At 34.9% G+C, this 22,416-nt stretch overlaps 2 protein-coding genes across 2 annotated transcripts in view; both read right to left on the bottom strand.

The window, feature by feature from the left end:
• LOC121383044 (patatin-like phospholipase domain-containing protein 7) overlaps window positions 1-6,541 on the bottom strand; it is a 48,751-nt gene extending 42,210 nt beyond the window's left edge. The window contains exons 1-3 of the mRNA XM_041512803.1: window positions 6,415-6,541; window positions 3,118-3,199; window positions 650-738 (exon numbers count right to left, since the gene is read on the bottom strand). Of these exons, the coding sequence (XP_041368737.1) occupies window positions 650-738; window positions 3,118-3,199; window positions 6,415-6,468 (225 nt within the window). The 5' untranslated portion in view covers window positions 6,469-6,541. The remainder of the gene's footprint in view (window positions 1-649; window positions 739-3,117; window positions 3,200-6,414) is intronic.
• A 5,149-nt stretch (window positions 6,542-11,690) lies between these two features.
• On the bottom strand, window positions 11,691-22,030 carry LOC121383492 (LIM/homeobox protein Awh-like). The gene is made up of 5 exons (XM_041513564.1): window positions 21,929-22,030; window positions 17,373-17,554; window positions 13,540-13,751; window positions 12,721-13,008; window positions 11,691-12,093 (listed from the first exon to the last, which is right to left on the bottom strand). The coding sequence occupies exons 1-5, from the start codon at window positions 22,028-22,030 to the stop codon at window positions 12,032-12,034; spliced, it is 846 nt and encodes a 281-aa protein (XP_041369498.1). The 3' UTR covers window positions 11,691-12,031.
• Window positions 22,031-22,416: the final 386 nt, after the last annotated feature.

Genomic DNA, 22,416 nt, shown 5'->3' with positions numbered 1-22,416 from the left:
TGAATCTGCGACTCTGCATCAGCCACGCATAAGATTATGGAAGTTAAAGGTCATTCTCTGTCAACAGTTCCAACAAATAAAACTACTCATGACTATTGGAAGCACAATGTCTGCATAAATGAATAATTATTATAAGAAAGATTCTCTTATCTATGTAGTAACAAAACAAAAAAGGATATTTCTAGTGTCTAATTCAATGTTACCTTATTATGACAATAACTAATTGTGGACCAATAAGGCCATAATAAAATAAATGCTACATTTTCATCCATTGCTTTTTCAAAATGGGACAGGAAAGTGAAATTAAATTTTTATAGTTTATATTTTCAGGACATATTGCAAATATTACACTTGGCAAAAAAATAAAAAAATAAATAAATTTGCCAATAAAACAAATGTGGGTGGATCTGTACACTTGGGACAGATGGAAATGATAATATAGGATTTATTTTATAATGGCCTAAAGTAGCAATCACCATTTTGTTTTAATCAATGACTAGTTAAACGAAAAGGTAATTCATTTTTCAAATATAATTATAGTTAGAAACCCCCAAAATAAATTAAGACCATACAAATGAAGTGAGCTAAGACACATGTTAGGAGTCAGCGTGGTTAAAGACATTTTTTATGGTCTGTATACTGTACTTACCTTTCGCAACATTTTTCTTCCATAAAACATAAGCTTTTCTCTTTTCCTGAAGCGATATTTATTTTCAGATTCATTCCTGCTAGGAAGAACTTTAAAAAAAGAGAAAGTTTTATAAGTTACAAATGACATTTTGTATTAATAGATGTACATGTTTGTATTTACAGAACTTCTCACACTTTTTATTTTAACAAGAATTCCACTGAATTAAATGTCTCATCTTCCACAATTATTTTAAGTGCACTGTGATGTACATCCATAGGTGCAACTATAAACCAAGTTTCACTGACCTAGGACTTATAGTTTGTGAGAAACAGATCTAAATGCAAAACTTTAATGCAAAAATTGACGTTGTTGCCACTATTTGCCAATCCTGTCTATGGGATAGTGCATATAAAAGATCCCTTGCTGCTAATTGGAAAGAGTAGCCCATGGCATGGTGGCAGCGGGTTTCCTCCCTCAATATCTGTGTGGTCCGTAACCATATGTCTGACACCATATAACCATAAATAAAATGCATTGAGTGCGTCGTTAAATAAAACATTTCTTTCTTTCTTTGTATTAAGGCCTGTCCTTACATTTAACATATAAATATATTTAGTAAAACAAGATGACGAAAATGAACAAATAAAATTATTTCCAATATGGCTATCAAGATGGGTAGACAGAATGAGAGAAAAGTGAAGGTGAAGATCAGGAAGAAAGAAGGAAAGGAAAGATGAGCAAACAGTTTAGATGATGAATGGTTAATTATTCTTGAAACGCTTGCTATTTGTAAGGAAGTTTAGATTTAAATTTAGAAATATCTTTTAACACTGAGATTTAATAGAGAAAACGTTATATGGTTCCAATGATCTACACCACAACCCCCCATCTGCGACTCTTCTGATTTGATAGAAATAACGGTACTGTTTAAATTAATTCACAGAATAAATATCATTAAAAAAGAAAGAACAAAAAGAAAACAATCAATAAGTTAGGTTCTTTTTAAGTTTGTAAGGCATCTTAAAAACTGGCGATGTTTATAAAGCTACTTGTATTTGTGTCTCCGTATTTACCAATTATGGTATGCTCAGAAATTATACCTATCTGCAATATCTTCTTCCTAAAGTTAGTGTTAAAAATAACTTACTCGTACAAATAGTTTAGGGTAATAATATATCATTACCTTCGCTATTGCCGTCGGAAAGGTAATACCCACTGGTAAATCACTTCGTAAAGACAAGACAAACATGATTTAAGTTAATAAAAAAGAACAATAAAAGTAGATGGCGCATACTGGACACAATATTTCATACAAACTGTTGTTCTGTTCACGTAAAGGCCTTTGTGAATTTAAAGTTACATGGTAAACACTTACATTTGAAAATTAATAGCACAGATAACTATTAAAACAAATTCCAAACTGATTTTTATTTTATTTTATTTTAGAATGTCAATATATTAAGTTACGACTGTCAGACATGCTATAAGTAAAGCTACATCAGACCTTGCAGTTTAAGGGCAGCTATCACTTGCTCCCAAACACTCTCCTGAGACTAGTTCAAGAAGAGTAATTTTAGCTACCCTCAGCAAGTGAATTTATATGTTATCGGGGTCAGGGCGTAGCCCAGTGGTAAAGTGTTCACTTCAAGTGTGGTGGGTCTGGAATCAATTCTCATCGGTGGGCACATTGGGCAGTTTCTCGTCCGGCCAGTGCACCACGACTGGTATATCATAGGCTGTGGTATGTTCTATCCTGTCTGTTGGATAGTGCATATAAATGATCCCTTGCTACTAATGGAAAAATGTAGTGGGTTTCCTCTCTGAGACTATATATAGTATATGTCAACATAACCAAATGTTTGACATCCAATAGCCAATGATTAGTAAATCAATGTGAACTGGTGGTGTCGTTAACCCCCCCAAAAAAACCCAACTATTATATGGTAACAATATGGTAATATCTTAAATGGCTCCCCATAATCTAAGTTAAGGGAACAATCAAAGGTATATTGCCACAGACCACTGGCCTATTTAATGGTCTAGCAAAGTATTACCTGAACAAAAATAATTTGATTTGTCCCATAATGTACTTTATTCAACCATCTTCATAACCACCATACTCCATTTATTAATGACATTTTGTAAAAATAATTGAATTATGGCAAATGGTCCATAAAACAAAAACTAAAATTGCCGAGAGGGATGATATGGATTTCACTCCATCATGGTTCAGTTAAGGTGATGCTATAGCTAGATTTGGTTTCCAACAATTAATGTAATTTTTATTTATTATCAATTTTTTTTAGAAATAAGGTGCTTAAATCCGTGACAGTATGCCTTCAATCACTCAACTCAATTTATTTGTTTTCACAACAAGGTCTGCCAGATGTATATATCTGGTATCAGATGTCTGCTAAATGAATATATAATCCATGGATGTATATAGCAAGTACTTAAAAAGAAATGGTATTTATACATATACAAACCTTTTGTTTTGAATTTCAAAATACCAAAAAACAGAAGTGCCAGGACAGTGATAACACCAACAACTACTGTGATCATGATGCCCTGAAAAAAAAGAGGAGAGAATAAACATTGAAACATTTTACTTTGCTTTTGTTTAAATCACAGCAATCATAAATTCTGACTTCTCAGGCTGACAACTGGGCCATGTTAATTAAAATACTTTTTACTGATCACTAGGTGAAAGTTATATATTCCAGCAGAATTATAACTATTTACTCTAAAACACTGTTTTATTCACAGGCCTATATTTAATTGATAATTTATATCTTTATTCTGTTCTACTACATAGTTTCACTCCAAAATAAAAACCTTACCATAGACCTAGTAAATGAATGCTAGAATATATCTGGTTCTGCTTAGTTTAGTTTTAAACTCTGGATTCAAGAACTCAGATTTAGATCTGACCCGGTGCTTATAAAACGTTTAGTACAGACTCAAGACTCTAAAGTCTTAAGATTTTAATGTCATAGCAATGCTAAACAAATTGCATTAGTGTGACGTCATTAAAGATTTTAGTCTATACTCAAGTTTTATTAGCATGGGCCCTAATCTCTTTATCTCTATATGTAAAATACATGCAATTTCAGTCCAGATTCAATGTCTAGTGCAATTTAAGTCTCAACTCTATATCAGTTTTATGCATTGAGACAGACTATAGATTTAGTTTCAGGACTAGATACAACCATGTATAATTAAATATTCATTAATATTTACATGCTGTTCAATCTGTCTTTACATTGTCTACTGATAAAAACCCCTGAACATTATATTTCCTGTATATGCATTATTCTGTATGGAATACTACAAATTTGGTAGTAGTAACAATATGACATGTGACGTTTGGGCGTAGTGGGCAAACGTACACACAGCAAGTGAATTACGCAATGCTACTATGGATTAGGATGATTTGCCCAATATGACCATGTAACATACATGATCCTCTAAAGGTGGGTCAATAAATAGGTCGTCATAATACAACAGAAATACTGGTACAATTGAATAGCGGTTAATTCTCAATGACAAGTGAATATGTGAATAAACAAATAAATATATGAAGGAATGAAAAAATAAATGAATGAATAAATGAATGGATGAATGGATGAATGTGAATGGTTTAACTACACAAATATCAGTTAAAAAATTGAAAGTCAAAATATATGGCTGATAAATAAAGTGAGTTTTAATGGGACTTTTAGTAGATAGTTTATAAGAAAACAAAAAACTCAAATGAGATGACACACGATGGATTAATATATGACCATGGCATATCTCAGGATTCCTGTTTTAGCTTACAGTTTAACAATATAATACCAGCAATTAACTGTTGTTCATCAGCAAAATTTTGTCTGATTACAGGGCACGAACTTAACATCGTTGAGATATAAATTGCTGTAGGCCGGGAGCATCGGTAAAGCTCCTCAATAATGGCAACATTTTTACATCTAATGAGAACTTTATTGCATCTTTTCTGTTTCCTTCATTCTTTCTGGTCTTTTTCAATAATATATATTTATGTTCATATTTAAATTGCTAAAATATATTACTGTTGCACTGGGGTAGCCAAGATTTTATATTGGGGGTGGGGGGCAACCCACACTATGTATGTATGATTTTATAAAAGTTAATACATTTTTTTTAAAGTTTGCTTGGGGGTGATTTGTTTTCTCTCGTTCCAACCAGTGCACCACAACTAGACAAAGGCAGTGGTATGTGTTTTCCTATCTGTGGGAAAGTGCATATAAAAGATCCCTTGCTGCATTAGAAAAAAATCGTTTGTCATCCAATAGCCGATGATTAATTAATCGATGTGCTCCAGCAGTGTTGTTAAACGAAACAAACTTCAAACTTCTGTACCCTCCCCGGCTACGCCACTGTACTGTCATGCCATGTAAGTATTTATGGAGAAGGCCTAATAAGTTGTATAACTTGTGCCTAATCCATTTGTTCTTTAAAAAAAAAAACCCCATAAAATATGCTTCAATCAACCTGTTGTAGAATTTAAGGCTTAATTTAAGGGCAGTTTACTTAGTGCGACAATTTACCCAATACTACCCAATACAGAATACTTACCCAATACTTACCCAATACCACTACTAACTATTATATCATCACGCAAGGACCCCTAAACCTGGATATTAGTTACACGTGTTTAATGATCATATTGATATTAACAACAACAATCATATTCATATTTGAATAATTCACATATTATTTATCGAATGTTTGCTTAAAACGCACTCCCACTCTGCGTCTTGGGAACATAACGAGGGGTGTGAATTTTGAGCACAATCACAAGTAATTTCTATTTTTTCGTCAAAGTTTTAAATTTTGTAGAATATCTTTAAAAAATATTTTTAGACTTGCCCACTCAAAAACTGCATCTAATAAACTGGTAATGTAAATATATAATATCTAATGACTAAAGGTCTTGTACCTGATTTGGCAGACGCTTCAAAAATGTATGTTTTCTGATCACAGTAATGTGATAAAAATTGTCCATATCATCAAGATTAGAATTATATGTTTTTTTGGTGTGGTTAGTAGTGGTATTGGGTAAGTATTGGGTAAGTATTGGGTAGTATTGGGTAACTCGTCACACCGGTGCAGGGCACACATTAAGTCAATACTTTTCATAATTTCTATGTGCCTTCAGACTAGCAGTTTACTACTATGATACAAACACTTGATGACAAATTACACTATTTGTCATTAACAGTGGAGATGGCTGAAGTGGTTCAGGAAATTCCGGAAGAAGATAGATAGTCCAGACACCTGGTTGGACGAATCTTCCCATGTGATGTCTTCACACCAAATATTGTACTGTAGATGGTGGTATACTTTCTTGGCCCTGGTGCTTACAAGCAGGATGTGTGTGGGTTAGGAGCTGAGAGGACACTTAATGATGAAATGTATGGGATTTTTTTTTTCGTCCTACACTAAACAAATTGAAATAAATTATAAAGAAAAGAAAAAAAATTTACTTGTGTCCCCTCACTAGATAATAGATATGATGCTCACAACTCCAGATATCATTCCACCACCACCCCTCAACCCTGAAGATAATACATTCAATTTACTCGTCCCTCCCATTTGGTGACATCTTCCAACGTCTATAACGGGACTGGTCTGGCGTTTAACGAGTCATTTGACTTTGCGAAGTTCGCGAAAAACATTGAGACATTCAAAATAATTAGTGCACTAATAATTCGTATATAGTGTAATGTCGACATTTATAAATAGTTAATCATTACTGTTACCTGAAATTGCGAAAGGTTCTGCAAGACCTGACCTACGTTCGCTACAAAATCCATGTTTACTTTCAACACACAATCATGTTGATGTCTGCAAAATAACAAAACCTGGAAATAATGTTGTTACGCTTTCTTCTTCGATGTAAATAGACGTATCAGTACTAGTCGTCTATCTCCAGAAAGATAGACTGTTATCATTTGGGTGTTGTTTTCTCTACATTAAATACAGAAGGCGTATCAGAGAAAAATGTATTAGTGAACAGTCTATTTGTTAGGAAGGTTAACTCTCATGCCTAACTTTGCCAAAGGTTTTATACCATGAATAATTTCTTTATTATTTATTTTTAAGACTGAGCACGTATCATACAAAGTGTTTTAAAAAATATTTGAAATAAATCCTGAAAAGTAATACCAATGTTATTAAATATGCATATATTTTATTCCATTCCACTCAAAATATTAGCAAAGAAAATATTTTCATGACAAGTTCATATTTCATATTTGAATATTTGCCACATACATATGTTGCTTCATATTATTAAATACTAACAGTGAAATTATCTCATCTTTGTCTTATTTATTTTGGGTTTTTCCCTCTAAAATACTCCAAATTATGCACATTTTCGGCTGAGCAGTCAGTTCTCTTTATTTTTGACCTAATATCATTTTATTTATTTTTTATTTTTTCACTTAGTATCGTTTCAAATATCACACCGTTAACTCCTCTTCCTTTTCTCATTTTGGCACTGGCACCTTTTAAATTTTTATTGTCGCCCCATAACACAACTAATAATGTTGTTGCCCCCTCCCCCATGTGGTTGGTACCTCAATATAAAATCCCAACTATGCCACTGATGCGGTTTGGATTCTAATTGACTATATCTAAGTTTGTACCCGCAACAAGATTGTTTGAACCTTAACTGAATATAAACACGTTAAATAAACTACTTGTACTTCCTAAATATATATATATATATATATATATATATATATATATATATATATATATATATATATATTCACCCTCAACACAAAACCGTAATTAATCGTAGCTATAATTATATTATAATATATGTAAGTAAAGGCGAAGCATTATGACGTCATAAACGCCATGGATTGTGTTGGCATGATGTGTAATGGTAATTTCATGTTGGAATACTGGAGCCAATTTCACAAAACATCGTAAATTTACGTCTGCGATTAGCAGTTATACCAGTCACACGTTTACATGTATTTGTTATCTATTTCACGCACAAAATTACATCATTATGGAAGTGGAGCATTTTAAGGACGTAAGAAAATGAAATATGTGTTCTTCAAACCATATTAGTTTTAGGCCATACTGTTAGTAGTAATAAGAATTGTGGATTAATCGTAAATTTACGTGCAAAACTAGGCTTACGATGTTTTGTGAAATTGGGTCCTGAACTGATGTGAAAACGTAACATTATTACGACGTCATAATTAACGACATGAATTGCGTTGCCATGTGTAACGAGATTTATTGGAATACTAATATAATGCGAGTTTTCTTTCTGGGTTTACTGTTCTCATTTTCATGCTAGAGGATATAAAAGGTAAGCACTCGTTATATAGAGAATAACTAGTTAATGACGTCGTATATCTGTTTTATCCTGTGAAGGTAAGAATGGGAAATTCAGCGAAGCTCTACCGAGCGGAATTTCTCATTCAGCCTGAACAGGATAAAGCAGCTATCCGACGTCATTAAGTAGTTATTATCTTCATCCTGCAGACCATAAAAATGAAGGGGGAAACTATTATTTGTTATTTCAGCTACATTGTACGATAACCTAGAGGTCGAATCAGCAAATTTGTAATGTAGTTATGTGTGTGACTTCACATGAGTGACGTCAAAAGTAATATCCTGCTCATAGCAGGATATGACTTTGCTTTATCCGTCAACATATTCTGTCAGTAGAAACGGTGGTTGCAGGATAAATCTTATGAAATACACAGTACACTGCAATTCACTAATAACAGGATATTAAAACCAAGACTGATCACAAACATTACACCTGACATAATTCTGTGTGATTTGATACCACGAGAAGTCATGGTCACTGTGACGGTACATGCTCTTATCTTTTCGCCTGTGGCGATGTTAATTGTTTTAGAGGGCCGTGTGCAGCTTGGTTACGTAATACCCCCGCGCGACGGTGGTAGAGCTGCGTTCCAATATGCACTTAGACCAGTTGTGGAGGCCATGTGGCCAGTAGTTACGTAATAACTCCGGTAGTGCGGTTTTACGACCGTGGGTTCTAGCGAACTCGGTCTGTCTGGCCATCTAAGAGAAAATACCGTCCCTGGGAGTTGTGGAAACATCACATGATAGGTGAGGTACCGCGTTGTGCCCCCAGGCGATATTCGCTGTCTCTGAGATTTTTGAATAAATAGATAGGATTTTAGATATATCGAGGAGAAACATTGGAAGGCTCCCGGGGAACGTAGTCCGACTGGACTGGTAAATATATTTTTCTGCTCTGTTGTATAACCTTGATGTGATTGATGTGACTTTAAATATTTTAATACTGTATTATACCAATATTCTTTAGACAGTGTCTCCGGTAATCTGACGAAGTAAATTGTAGGCTTCACTGTTCTAATATTTTTATACGAGTATTTGGTGAGATAAAGCTTATCCGGTCATCCTAGAGGACCTAGGTAAACTGTAGGTTATTGTCTTTATTGTGATAGGTACCAGTATTAATTCTGTATTACAGGGTTACTGAATGAGTATTTTAGGGTTAATTAAAAATTAACCAGTTAGGAATAGAGTTGTAATTCCTTTATTAATTAAGTTCCCCTGGCAGCGTTTCTCAATTATCACACGTGTGTGGGTTGTATCACCGTGAAGTGATTAGAATATTGTGTAAACTAGACACCTAGTGATTAACTAATTAAGTCATTAGCTCTGGGTTGTTATTATATTGTTGTTGTTAATTAACTACTGCGGCAAGTACATTTGTCAACGTAGTGTTAATACAGATTCCAAAGTGTATTGTGTTTTGTTGTGTTTTCTAGTGAACTAAACGTGCTACATATATATATTATATAAGATCTTATCTCTGATTATACCTAGAGCCGAGCCACTCAGGTATTAGACTGCCCGATACAGAGAGATCTAAAAGATATACAGTTAGAAGAAATATTTGGATAATCGTGTTTTATTCAGTTACGGGTATTATAGGATCCCCGTGACAGTCACTTATTTCAAATATGTTATGTACAGCGTATTTGGCGCTGGCAAAATGATTCTTGCTGTGTTTCTGACAGCAACATGAGTGGCCATTTATATAGTAACTCGATTTTGAGCTGAGTGTGTGTGTGTGTGTGTGTGTGTGTGTGTGTGTGTGTGTGGGGGGGGGGGTTATAATCTTTAGAGCTGCGGGCATTGACATGTTTTATACATATATGTCTCTATCTATATCTATATCTACTAGTATCTATCTACTTGACCTACCTACCAACCTACTCAAAACCAACCCGTCCAATCATGCATCCATCCATGCAACATCCATGCATCCATCCATGTATCCGGCTCTCCCTCCATCCGTTCCACCGTCTGTCCATCCATCCATCCATCCATCCAGCCATCCAGCCATCCAGCCAGCCACCCAGCCACCGACCCGACTGGTATATCAAAAGCCGGGATATATGTTATCCCGTCTGTGGGATGGTGCCTATAGGTAGCACTAAACTAATTAATTTCCGACTGGGTCGAAGTTCGAGGTGCAGAAGTGAACACCACAAGTCCTGTGATTGGTTATAAATGTGAGTGTGTTGGTTGTAAAAAACATTAGTTTCATCTGGGCTGAAAATGTATGCAATTTTATTTGATGTAGTACCACCGTGTCAAGTAGCCTTGTGCTTGGAACATGTATGGGGTACCTGTAAAATTAATACTTTACGGTGGGTTGTAGTACTAATATTTATAGGTCATAGTTTGGTTGCTATATTGCACATAGTGTTTTTAAACACAAACGTTAACATAGTCGCCTATGGGATTTTAATTGGTATAGTCCAACCTATAAACTATCCCTTGCTACTAATGGAAAAAATGTAAAGAGTTTCCTCTCTAAGACTATGTAAAAATTACCAAATGATTGACATCCGATAGTCCAGTGGTAAAGTGCTCGCTTGATGCACAGTCAGTGTAGGATCGATCTCCGTCGGTGAGCCCTTTATAGCAAAGGCTGTGATATGTGCTATCCTGTCTATGGGATGGTGCATATAAAAGATTTCTTACTACTAATTGAAAACAAATATAGCGGGTTTCCTCTCTAAGACTATGTCAGAATTACATCATGTCTCACATGCAGTAGCTGATGATTAATAATCAATGTGCTTTACTGGTGTCGTTAAACAAAAAACAAAAACAAGAGAAAAAATGTTCCATGCGCCAAAAAAGTACTCCAGTGAAAACGCACCACCTAATGTTATGGTGTTAATGGTGTCGCACCTGTAAGGTTGCTATCAAACACCCAGTAACTCTAACCCTTGTATACAATGTTGGACTTATTTATTACAGAACAGACTCATAGCAACGATATCAGGGGTGGGTGTGGGGGTGGGTGGGTGGTGGCAACCTCTTTTGGGGCTGGGCACAGCCTCTGTGGGGGGGGGGGGGGAGACACAAGCAATATTTCTTTATCTTTATATATATATATATAGTGAGAGCGTGTGTGACTGTGGGTGCAGTGTATGTGTATCTACGTGTGCATGTATGTTTATATACGAATATGTGACTGTATGTTTGTGTTTATTTAGCGTGCGTGCGTACATAGAGAGAGAGAGAGAGAGAGAGAGAGAGAGAGAGAGAGAGAGAGAGAGAGAGAGAGAGAGAGAGAGCAGGACAAGGAAGGAAGGAAATGTTTTATTTAATGACGCACTCAACACATTTTATTTACGGTTATATGACGTCGGACATATTATGGTTAAGAAACACACTGATAATGAGAGAGGAAACTCGCTATCACCACTCCATAGACTACTCTTTTCGATTAGCAGCAAGGGATTTTTTATATGCACCATCCCACAGACAGGATAACACATACCACAGCCTTTGATAGTCATAAGCATAAGCGTCTGATGAGTCAGAAGCGAGGTTTTAGTAACTAGGAAGACAATGAATCCCGCCAATTGAAAACTAAATCACTAATCTATAGAGCGCCCCTTTCCGTTACTGTCATCTTCCGACATCTTTGTATACTAGTATATACAAATAAAACAAAAGTCCAAAATCATAGCGAATTTCGATTTTATCGCCACACAATCACAATATTATAGTTACATGTGAATACATGTATATATACAATAAACTTAAAACTGTACAATTGGCAACCACATAGTCACCAGGTTAACAATAAATAGCATATACACATATATACAATTGATATATACACAATAATGTACAAAAATAAATAATGTCATGTTATATACACGTTTGCGTACTAGAGAACGCCGTTTTACAGCAATTGCACTGTGTTCCATTGCAAGTCCGCGCAATAATCTGTGACGACATTACACCAATAGAAATAGTCCGCAATATATCACCGTACGGCTTGTGCACTTTATAGTCTGGAGTTGATGGCACTAGAATGCGTTAGTCCATGAACGAGAGTCCACTGTTTGACCCACACTCTTCACCGCTGGACCACTGAGGACCTGTAAAAGAGCAAAACAGTAAATATAAATAAATAAATAAATAAATAAATAAATAAACAAATGCTTAATTAATTTAACAATTAAAAAAACACCCACCCGCCAAAAAAAAACACACACAAAAAAAAACAAAAAACCCAACCTAAAAAAACCTTTAAAAAGTTGAAAAAAAATTAAACCCCCACTCACTAAAGAAAGAAACAAAAATACAAAAAACAAACACAGAAACCCCCCAAAAACAAAAACCCCTATAAGAGACAACCATTCTACAGTACGACAACTCGTATGCTTAGCCTATACAACAGCCATTCCCCAGTATGAAAAAATTGTACTTCAACTATAGTCCCCGGTACAAAAACCTCAATCACAAAGCCGTTGTTACACAAAGAACAACTTTTTCAAAACAGTGACTACATGATCTCATGAATCCCTTCTTTTCAAAACTGTGACTACATGATCTCATGAATCCCTTCTTTTCAAAACTGTGACTACATGATCTCATGAATCCCTTCTTTTCAAAACTGTGACTACATGATCTCATGAATCCCTTCTTTTCAAAACAGTGACGATCCCAAGTGTTGACCACCTCACTCCCAAGAGAAGCATAAAATGAGCCAATAACACACTTACTGTGGCAGGTGATAATGGTGAGACAGTCTCTCGGGCTGGGAGTCCCCGAGGACCCGCTCGTGTTCTTCTGTTGCTGCTGCTGCTGGTACTTCTTTTGGCGGGCACGCGAGTTCTGGAACCACACCTGCGTCACGCGCTTGCTGAGGCCGGTGATCTGGGCTATCCTCTCCAGGTCCTGTCCATCCGGGTTACTGTCCAGCACAAAGTTTGCCTGCAGCACCTGCACCTGGTCTTCGGTAAACGTCGTGCGAACTCGCTTCGTTTTCGACTTCTGGCTCGAGTCCGAGTCTGCGCAAAATTTGACACAAAATTAATAACCAGATGCGTACACAAAATGGTGATTAAAAAACATTAAAGCAAATTTTTATTATTATTTTACCATTTAGGTTATAATCCTTTATTAATTGAGACTTTTGTGTCCTAATATTGCTAATCTCAAATGGAAATTAAGTTATTAAGATTTAGCCCCCCCCCCCCCCCCCCCCCCCCCCCCCCCCCCCCCCAAAGTGTTGGACATCACCTTTTACAAGTTTGTGGAATGAGTGAAAATTCGAGCATAGGACATCGTGTTAGTCATTACTTCCATTTCTTTCATTGCTCAAATAATAAAAATGCTTAACATGATTAAATTAATAAGTGTGAGTGTGTGACTCTCGGCTAATAGTATTTACTAATCAAACATCCCAGTGCGCGCGCGTGTGTGTGTTTAGTGTATGTGTATTTACGTGTGCATGTATGTTTATATATGATTGTGTGTGTGTTTGTGTTTGTTTAACTACGTGTGTAAGCGTGCGTGCGTGCGTGTGTATTTATTCTCACCTGGACTAGGCCCTCCTTCCAGTATCTCGATGTAGTGCGTCTTACACAAGACCCGGCTGTCGTGTAGCGAGAATTCCTCCCCCGTGGAGAGCTGTCTCTTGCAGGAATCACACGCAAAACAGGCCAGATGGTACACGCTCTCCCGCGCGCGCCTCACCCAGTCGTTGGGCTGAATGTGACGAAGACATTTTGCACATTTTGCTCCGAATTCTCTGTAATATAAAGGAAAAATAAATTAATTAATGGCTATTGGGTGTCACAAATGCTATAGGTAACTTAAACTTTAAAATTAGGCTATCTAAATTTCTTTTAGATTTGTTACTTTATATCTAGCACAATGAAATCTAATGTCCACAATGAACTTACCAAAACACATAAGTGATATAGGTACGTTAATTTAAGCCCCGATCCCATCCCTCTTTAAATTATAACGTTTGTAATTTCAACGGAGTGGAAGACGAATATCAATTTATACTTCAATGTCATCGATATGATGAGCAAAGGAAATCAGTTATTATTAATAGTTAATATTATTAAAGCGTAATATTGCATACTACCGATAACAGTAAATATTAAAACAGTGGAAAATAAATGAATGAATGAATGAATGTTTAACGACACCCCAGCACAAAAAATACACATCGGCTATTGGGTGTCACAAATGGTAAGTATATGAACATATTTGGAAAATAATTAATTCCAGCAAGTAATATAAGAAACAGTCTGAATAATTAATATTATATTGCATATTTCATCATTATTATTCGTATTGTGAAGAATATCCGCACAGACTACCATTACACGGTAAAAACGTACGCACACGTGCACGCACATCCATTATTGCGTTTATTTACTGAACAAGAAACATGAATATTAATTAAGTTTTTTTTTTTATTTATTTAATATTATCATGTTTGATTAAAGGAACACACCCTAGTTACGGCTATTTGTTAACCATTACGGCGTTGTTTTTCGCTATTAAACCCCATTTTTCACAAATAAAATTGCACTTTACTTACATTTTATTATTTAGAATACACATTTCCATTCACCTGAAGTGCTTTTTGGTAATCCTGATTTTTGTAAAACCACGAAATGCATTTTTTGCATTTTTTCACAAGACGTGCTGTCGAGAAAAAACCATTAAGCAAGCGAGGTCCAATCTATTTTTAGAGGGAATCTTCCTGTGTAAACGTCACAGATGTTGGTATACCACGTGACCGTTATCATTTTGGTTCGGTTTGTATTCTCGTGCACGGTTCGCGCAATCAACATCCGATTTGTTGTTGTTCCTTTGTGAGATTTTTCTTCACAGTTCGTGAACATTTTCAGTAACAATAAAGTTCAGACAAGTAAGTATCTCAATACAAAACGTTACAAACCCTTAAAACCAATAATTTTGCTAAGTCCTACGATATCTGGAGAGGGGATACAACCAGGACAGAACATTTGGAACATGTCCAGGAGAGGTGAAAAGAACGCACCCCAAGTCTGTGAAATTTGTCGTGACGTAAGCATTGTTGTGCTTCGAGCGACATCTACCGGTGACATCAGAATACAAACTTTCAAAATTATTTCAAGCAATTGGGACATGGGGATTCCCATGGTATTTATCGATATAAAACCTGCTTTTTCACTCCATTTGATAAAAACGTGATCTAAGTGTGTTACAGGTTTGTAGATTAACCAAATTATAATTTATTTTTGCTGGATGGAACTAGGGTGTGCGGCTTTAAACTTGGTGTAAAAACTAACCCATACAAACTGTATTCCATATGACTTCCGACTTTAATTATAAGCCTAGATTCTACTGTTTTGATAAAAACTAGTCCAAATCGGTACAATGTTTTCCTTTTAGGTTTCTGGGCCGTCAAAGCTGTGAGTGTATTTTAAAACTACTACAGAGTTATATTTACCGATGTTCGTAAAAAAAACACACACACACAAAAAACCCCAAGAAAACCTACAAAAACCCCCAACACCAACACGCATTGGTGCTATGAAATGAATGGTACCACCACACAACGTCTAAAGTCTAGTCTGAAAGATGAAACCAGTTGCCAGACAGGCTACTCTTTTCAACCATAGTGCAATGGTTTTATTTAAAATCATATTATACAAAATGTAACGTTCTGTTCCTCTTATTTCCACGATTGTCATACTGATTCCCCCCTCCCCCCACACAAACAATTACCAACTCTCTTTTTAAACAACACAAGGCCCAAAATCTATATTTGAAAAAAAAAATTCAAAAAGATTCAAAGATCAAATAACATCACTATGTAACCACCGCCATCTTTATAATTCCTTGCACGCAAAATACTATTTCAAAAGTTAATTGAACCGAAGACAGGAAACCAAGGGGTGAGTCCTTGTAATTTTACTCTCGTCTGCATATAGTGCAATTCTTTAATCCTCATGTGGCTAATTTTTTTCTGCTTAATTAAGCGCGGTCGATACCGCCCATCAGTATTCTGCCGCGATAGTTCGACCGATCAAAGATGTAACAAAGTCAATTGGACATAATTCCAAGTAAATGAAATTCACAAATGCAATCTGCGTTCCGAAAGAGGATTGCGAAAACAATTGAATAACGTTCTGACATGTTTGTTTCTGGTTTATTTTTTTAATGTCTCACCCTTGACAGATGAACTCTTGACAAGGCCAATTGAATTTTTAAAAAATAAATATATTCGACAGAAAAAAAGGCAATGTATTGTTTTTCACATGTAATATAAATAACGCTGTATTCGAACTTTCGCTTAGGATATTTAGGAAAACATGTGAAGTAAGGCAACTGCATTTATTCGATAGATGACATATATCTAAGTGTTTGTCCCAACCAGGGCACCACAGCTGGTATATCAAAGGCCGCGGTATGTGATATCCTATCTTTGGGGTGGTGCTATAAAAGATCCTTCGCTACTAATAGAAAGATGTAGCGGGTTTCCTCTGTAAGACTATATGTCAAAATTACCAAATGTTTGACATCCAATAACCGATGATTAATAAATCAATGTGATCTAGTGGTATTGTTAAACAAAACAAACTTTAAACTTTATCTGAGTGTAGTCATGCGTTAGTGGTGCTGTACTATATACCTAAACTGCATAGTATCATTGATAACATGTATACATTTATGGTGTGCACACATTGTTTATGACATTTTCATGACATATATTTAGTATATCCCTAGCAAAAAGTTTAATAGTATATTATGAATTGAATGCATTTATGTATGTAATGTGTGTGTGTGTGTGTGAGTGCGCGCGTGTATTTCTGATGACAACAGATGTGCGTTTTTTTTTTTTTTTTCATAGACGATAATTGTGTGCGCTTAATTATGTATAAGTTGCGCTACATACTAACAACGTACGTTTCGAACCTAATTACACAAACATACTCATAAAGCAAACAATGTTAAATATATCCTAGCGTTGATGATGTCCTCACATTTTAAATAGTCGAATAAAATAACGGTTATGGAGTCGATTAAGGGTATTTCACCGTTTTCAACGTCACAGATTCTAGTTTCACTCGTTGTATCTATATCCACATGTCTTTCAGGTTTGTAGATTAACTGAACGGGCTGAAACTAGATTCTGTTATTTTAAAGGTAGTTTCTTCTTTAGAATATCAGTGTCTGTATAAACAAGATGTTTGTTGTCGTCCTAATGTTTGTAGCAACCAAACTTGGATTTTACCTTCCAATAATTTCGTATCAATGTGCTCCGGAGATATCGTTAAACAAAACTTTAATTTTTTGTTTGTGTTGCACCCCTTTAAAACCCGTAAATGACCGCCATTGTCGAATAAACGGAACAGAGACTCACCTAGCGTAGTCTACTTTACAGTAGATGTTGTCATCCCTGATGAAACACGACGACTGTCTCTCGAGGCCCGCGTGACACACACTGCACCGCAAACACTGCACGTGCCACGACCGACTGTTCACGCGCAACAGAAACCGGTCCATGATGATGTCACCACACCCGAAACAAAGTTCACCTTCATTCTGTCAATAAAAAAAACACGAACATTAATGAGTAAATATTGCTGTAGGAAACAATATTTCAAAATCTTAGATAACCGCAAATCAGTTCACGTGGGTTGTTGGGTTTTTGGATGTTTTGTTTTTTTACCTAGGTAACCGATTATTCGGTTACGTGAATTACTTTTATGTAACTTATTGAACAAACTCATATTTGCTTTGAACTGCAATGGCGGTATTTTAAGCTAATATTTAAATTTAAGCAAAATAAAATAGAAAATAAATATGTCTCTTTGCATTTCATTAAAGATTTTTTTTTTTTATATAGGGTAAAGGGACTTTCAGAACATGTAACGGTTTACCTCATAACCGACTGGCAGTTTGCGTTGGTTTAAATTTGCATAATCAACACATGAACAGATCAACATTTCGCGTAAAATATTGTGCCCTGTTGCTATTATAATTGTTTATTATCCATATCGTAAATGCACTGTTCTATTATAGTATTACTATGGAGAGAGGAGAGACGGGATTTTTTTCTTTTTTTTTCTTATCATTAATATAAATAAAACTAATTGTAACATTCTTTGAATTAACTGTAAACAACATTTCACCTAGACTCGCCAATCATAAAATAATACCACCACTACAGTGTGGTCCTTTCTGGAATATGGTATGGGTATGGACATTTGTACTTAGCAATCTGGATCTGGTGAAATGTAATATAAAACTGAAGACTTTACGAGATGAGATATGAAATATATTTGATTAAAAGCATAAACTTGTTATATTTGTTATATAACTTCCGCCAAATTTATTATCAAAACACCTGCCGCAAATCATGTTAATACCATCAAGCACTACTGTACGACATGTATACCATTACTATTTATATGAATTCTAGGTACATAAACAATTTAAAAGTCAGAATGTAATACAATATATTTTATATATCTAGTTAGAATAGATAATAAATCGCTGAGCATATTTTCCATGACTTTGTAATGCATTAAAAAAAAAAAAAAAAAAAAAACACGAAAGAAAAAAGGTAAAGTAGTGTTAAAATAGAAAAACAATCCCACATTAGCATATACACACGCACACAAATACACGCACACACACACACACGTTACTGTTGCACTCTATGACGATAACAAATTTAATGAAAAATATGCTGTTTTCTCTAGTGACTGTTGACAGTTTTATTTCACTGATATTTTCCGATATTAGTATTTTACTACGTGTAATATAATAATTTCCGTTAAAACAATTCAAGCAAAAACTGATCTGATAATAAAACATTACCCTACTAATTGTGTATTATAAAAATAAAAATAAAAATTTGATTTACATATTGTATTATTATTATTATATTGAGAGTATTTATTACCTAAAATATCCCTTTCTAAATAAAGACGAAATGAAAACTATTCAAATTAATTATAGTTAACAAATAGCATATCAGTTTTAGACAACCATTTCATAAAGTAATTTAAAACTGGACATACACTCGATCAATATACCAAGTGATATTTATCTTTTCACCTTTCTAATGAAATAAAACACTAATATTGATACCTGTACATATATTGATTAACAAAAGAATCGCAGGTATTAATTTAGTTTTAAAAATTTAATCAGTTTAATCCCATTAGTTTTTGTGTCTATTAAAATGACCATTTTAGGCCTATTTTACACTCTAATAACCATATTAATTTTAATTTTAATGAAAAACATATACTAGTATGTTAAATAATTGTGTTTCTTTCGTATTGTTCCGTATAGTTTATAAAATAGTAACGGTATTCTTTTCAATTCGTTGTAAATGTAACACATCGAGTACAGTGCTTTGTACACAACTGCTACTAGATGAATCTTAGCTGGAATTATGATTGTATTTTTCACACCCCTGGGGTCCTTCTGTCACTGCCCACTGGTACTACAAGGTTACCATGAAAAGGTGTTCGCGAGGTTAGAGCTTGCAACAAGAAACCAAACTCTTGACTGCATGCGGCTTGTTATGCGTAGAAGTCAAGACCGCACCAGGGGGGACCTGGGTGTCGCGAACAAATGGTGGAAGAATGGTCGAGAAGAATACATCAAACGAAATCATTTTCCACGAAGTGTTTCCAGTGTTTTGTGTAATGTGATTATCGCGTGTAAAATAGTGTAATGTAGTTAATTTCGTATTTCTCTTGGGAAACAAATTTAGATGATGTTATCTTATATTAAGAAAACCCCTAAATAAACTAGTCTTACCACACACACACACACGCACGCATATAGTATACAGTATATCTATCTATCTATCTATCTATCTATCTATCTATCTATCTATCTATCTATATATATATATATATATATATATATATATATATATATATACATACATATATACATACATATATACATATATACATACATACATACATACATACATACATACATAATACATACATACATACATACATACACACACACACACACACGTACGTACGTATGTGCATGTATGCGTATGCGTGTGTCTCTGTGTGTGTGTGTGTGTGTGTGTGTGTGTGTGTGTGTGTGTGTGTGTGTGTGTGTGTACACACATGCACACGCACTCAATCACGAAAAAAAATTCCACAAAAAAACAGTTTGTTTTTATTTAACTAAGCATTTTCATTGTCAATCGTTAGACGTTTTATATGATACAATATCAAAAATAACCACAAGATTTTTTTGGGGTAATAAAAAAAATATAATGCTTGAAAAAAATGTATCTTTAAAAATATCTTTAAAGACAAAAAACATGAAATCAACTATTTCTAAGAAGGAATCTTTTTCTCTTTTTTTTTCCTTTCTTCAAAAACAGAAGAAAAGAAGAAATAAATTGAGGGTAAAACGCATCCTGCATAGGAAATGGGTAGAAATTCCATCGCATGCCACGCGTCGTTTGCCCAACAAAGTAAGAGAGCACGTGCTAGAGTGAAATCTATCTGACATCTCTACATTATTCCGCTTTTAAGCTGGAAGCAGTGGACATGAAATGCTCGTCACAGAAAAAGCCATTTCTTCCGTGCTGATGTCTCGGGAGCCGGGTTCCGTTAATCTTGAAATTAATTAACACGCTGCCGGTTCTGTGATATCACAAGAAAAGGATAATTCGATTTGCGCAAGGGTGGAGGATGAAGAATCGCCATTTTCTAAATGCAAATCTATACATTCTTTTAGATCCATTGGATTATATATTTCTCAAGCTTTTAAAGCCCGTGCCAAATCGGATAAATGCATTGACAGTAATGCGTTTCCGTTCTTGGACGTTTTCTTCTTTAGCAATATTGTCAGATTTAATGGAAGTAAGGGGACGGGAGATGGGCAGAATAGCAAAACTGCGGGGGATATGTCTATTTCATTCAAAAAGGAAATAAGCTAAGTGAAAGCGAAAACCACCTTGTAAAGATACACGCGTTAGAAGGGACCTCGATGTATACCCCTGGTTCCGGCGACGACTCGCCAGAAAGAGAGCTTCCGTATTAGACGAAATTACTTCCTTTCTGGAGAAGCCGCGCTCGAAAATCATGTTAAATCTTTCTTTGAGAAAACAGACATGTTCTGCAAGTGAATGACTGGCTTTCGTGAAAATGTTAAATCTGCTTAGACGACAGTACACCGTGCATCACGAACTGTGTTGGTGTGAAATAGAATTGAAATGAGCACATAAAAACGTGTGTGTGTGATTCAGTTTTAATATAACCAACAGGGTACAACAGATTTCGGTGCATTAAAAAAATGCATTCCCTACTGACGATTGGTTAGATGCACAGGGCGCACAACAGTAGTAAAATTAATGACATTCCAAATATGTAAATAATAAAATTCAAACAAATATAATAAATTAAAAAAATACCCTCAGTGTATTCTATTATTACTATAAAAAAGTTACCACTTCTAATGGTTATACCAACACTGCCGCTAATACTATTGAATTAATAAAATAATATTTTTTATTGGTTTTAAACCACTTTCTACCTCTACTTATATTGGATATACTATATTTAACATGAAATATTTTCTGTTTTGAAGATTGTCCAAGAGGAATTTTGCTTTTGCTATAAATATATTTTAAAAAATAAGAAGAAAAAATTTGATATTCATTATATATACTGGTTTTTTAAAAAAGAAAACGAATTGATATATATATATATATATATATATATATATATATATATATATATATATATATATATATATATATATATATATGTATATATATATGTATATATGTGTGTGTGTGTGTGTGTGTGTGTGTGTGTGTGTGTGTGTGTGTGTGTGTGTATATATATATATATATATATATATAATTTAAAAAAAATAAAATTAAAGAACATTTTAGAGTGAAATGCACATCAAACATACCTTTACTACGAGATTATAGTGTAAAGACTTTTCTGGAGAATGTGGAGAAAAACAGTCCTCTTCGAGGTCAGACGACATCATTTCTATCGACAACTCCGACATTAAAACTCGTGATTTGAGAAAACTCGTAATCCGTTCTACTCGTTAAGAAAGATAGAAAACCAAAAAGGGAATATGATGCATCTGCAATATTACTCTCGTTTATATACACGTGTGACTACTGTTCACGATAATCTAGCAGAACACGCCATCAATACCCTGTCAATAGACGGAGGACCAATCAGAACGCTCGCCTGGCTCCAGTCTCCCGCTGATTCGCCGACATGGATGGATTTTCTGCTCAGCGGACCAATAAGAATTACTGTAAGTAATTACGTGGACGGTTCATCGGTTCCCTGTGTAAACAAGGGATTACGGAGGTCTTCGGGTTTCACCGTTATGTTTTTACAACTGATGTCGAGTAAATCATCTCTAATGCCGGCTAAAAA

Source organism: Gigantopelta aegis, chromosome 10 (assembly GCF_016097555.1).
Source record: "Gigantopelta aegis isolate Gae_Host chromosome 10, Gae_host_genome, whole genome shotgun sequence".
Classification (NCBI taxonomy): domain Eukaryota; kingdom Metazoa; phylum Mollusca; class Gastropoda; order Neomphalida; family Peltospiridae; genus Gigantopelta; species Gigantopelta aegis.
The sequence above is the reverse complement of the archived record's forward strand: the minus strand, read 5'-3'. Positions and strand labels throughout refer to the sequence as shown.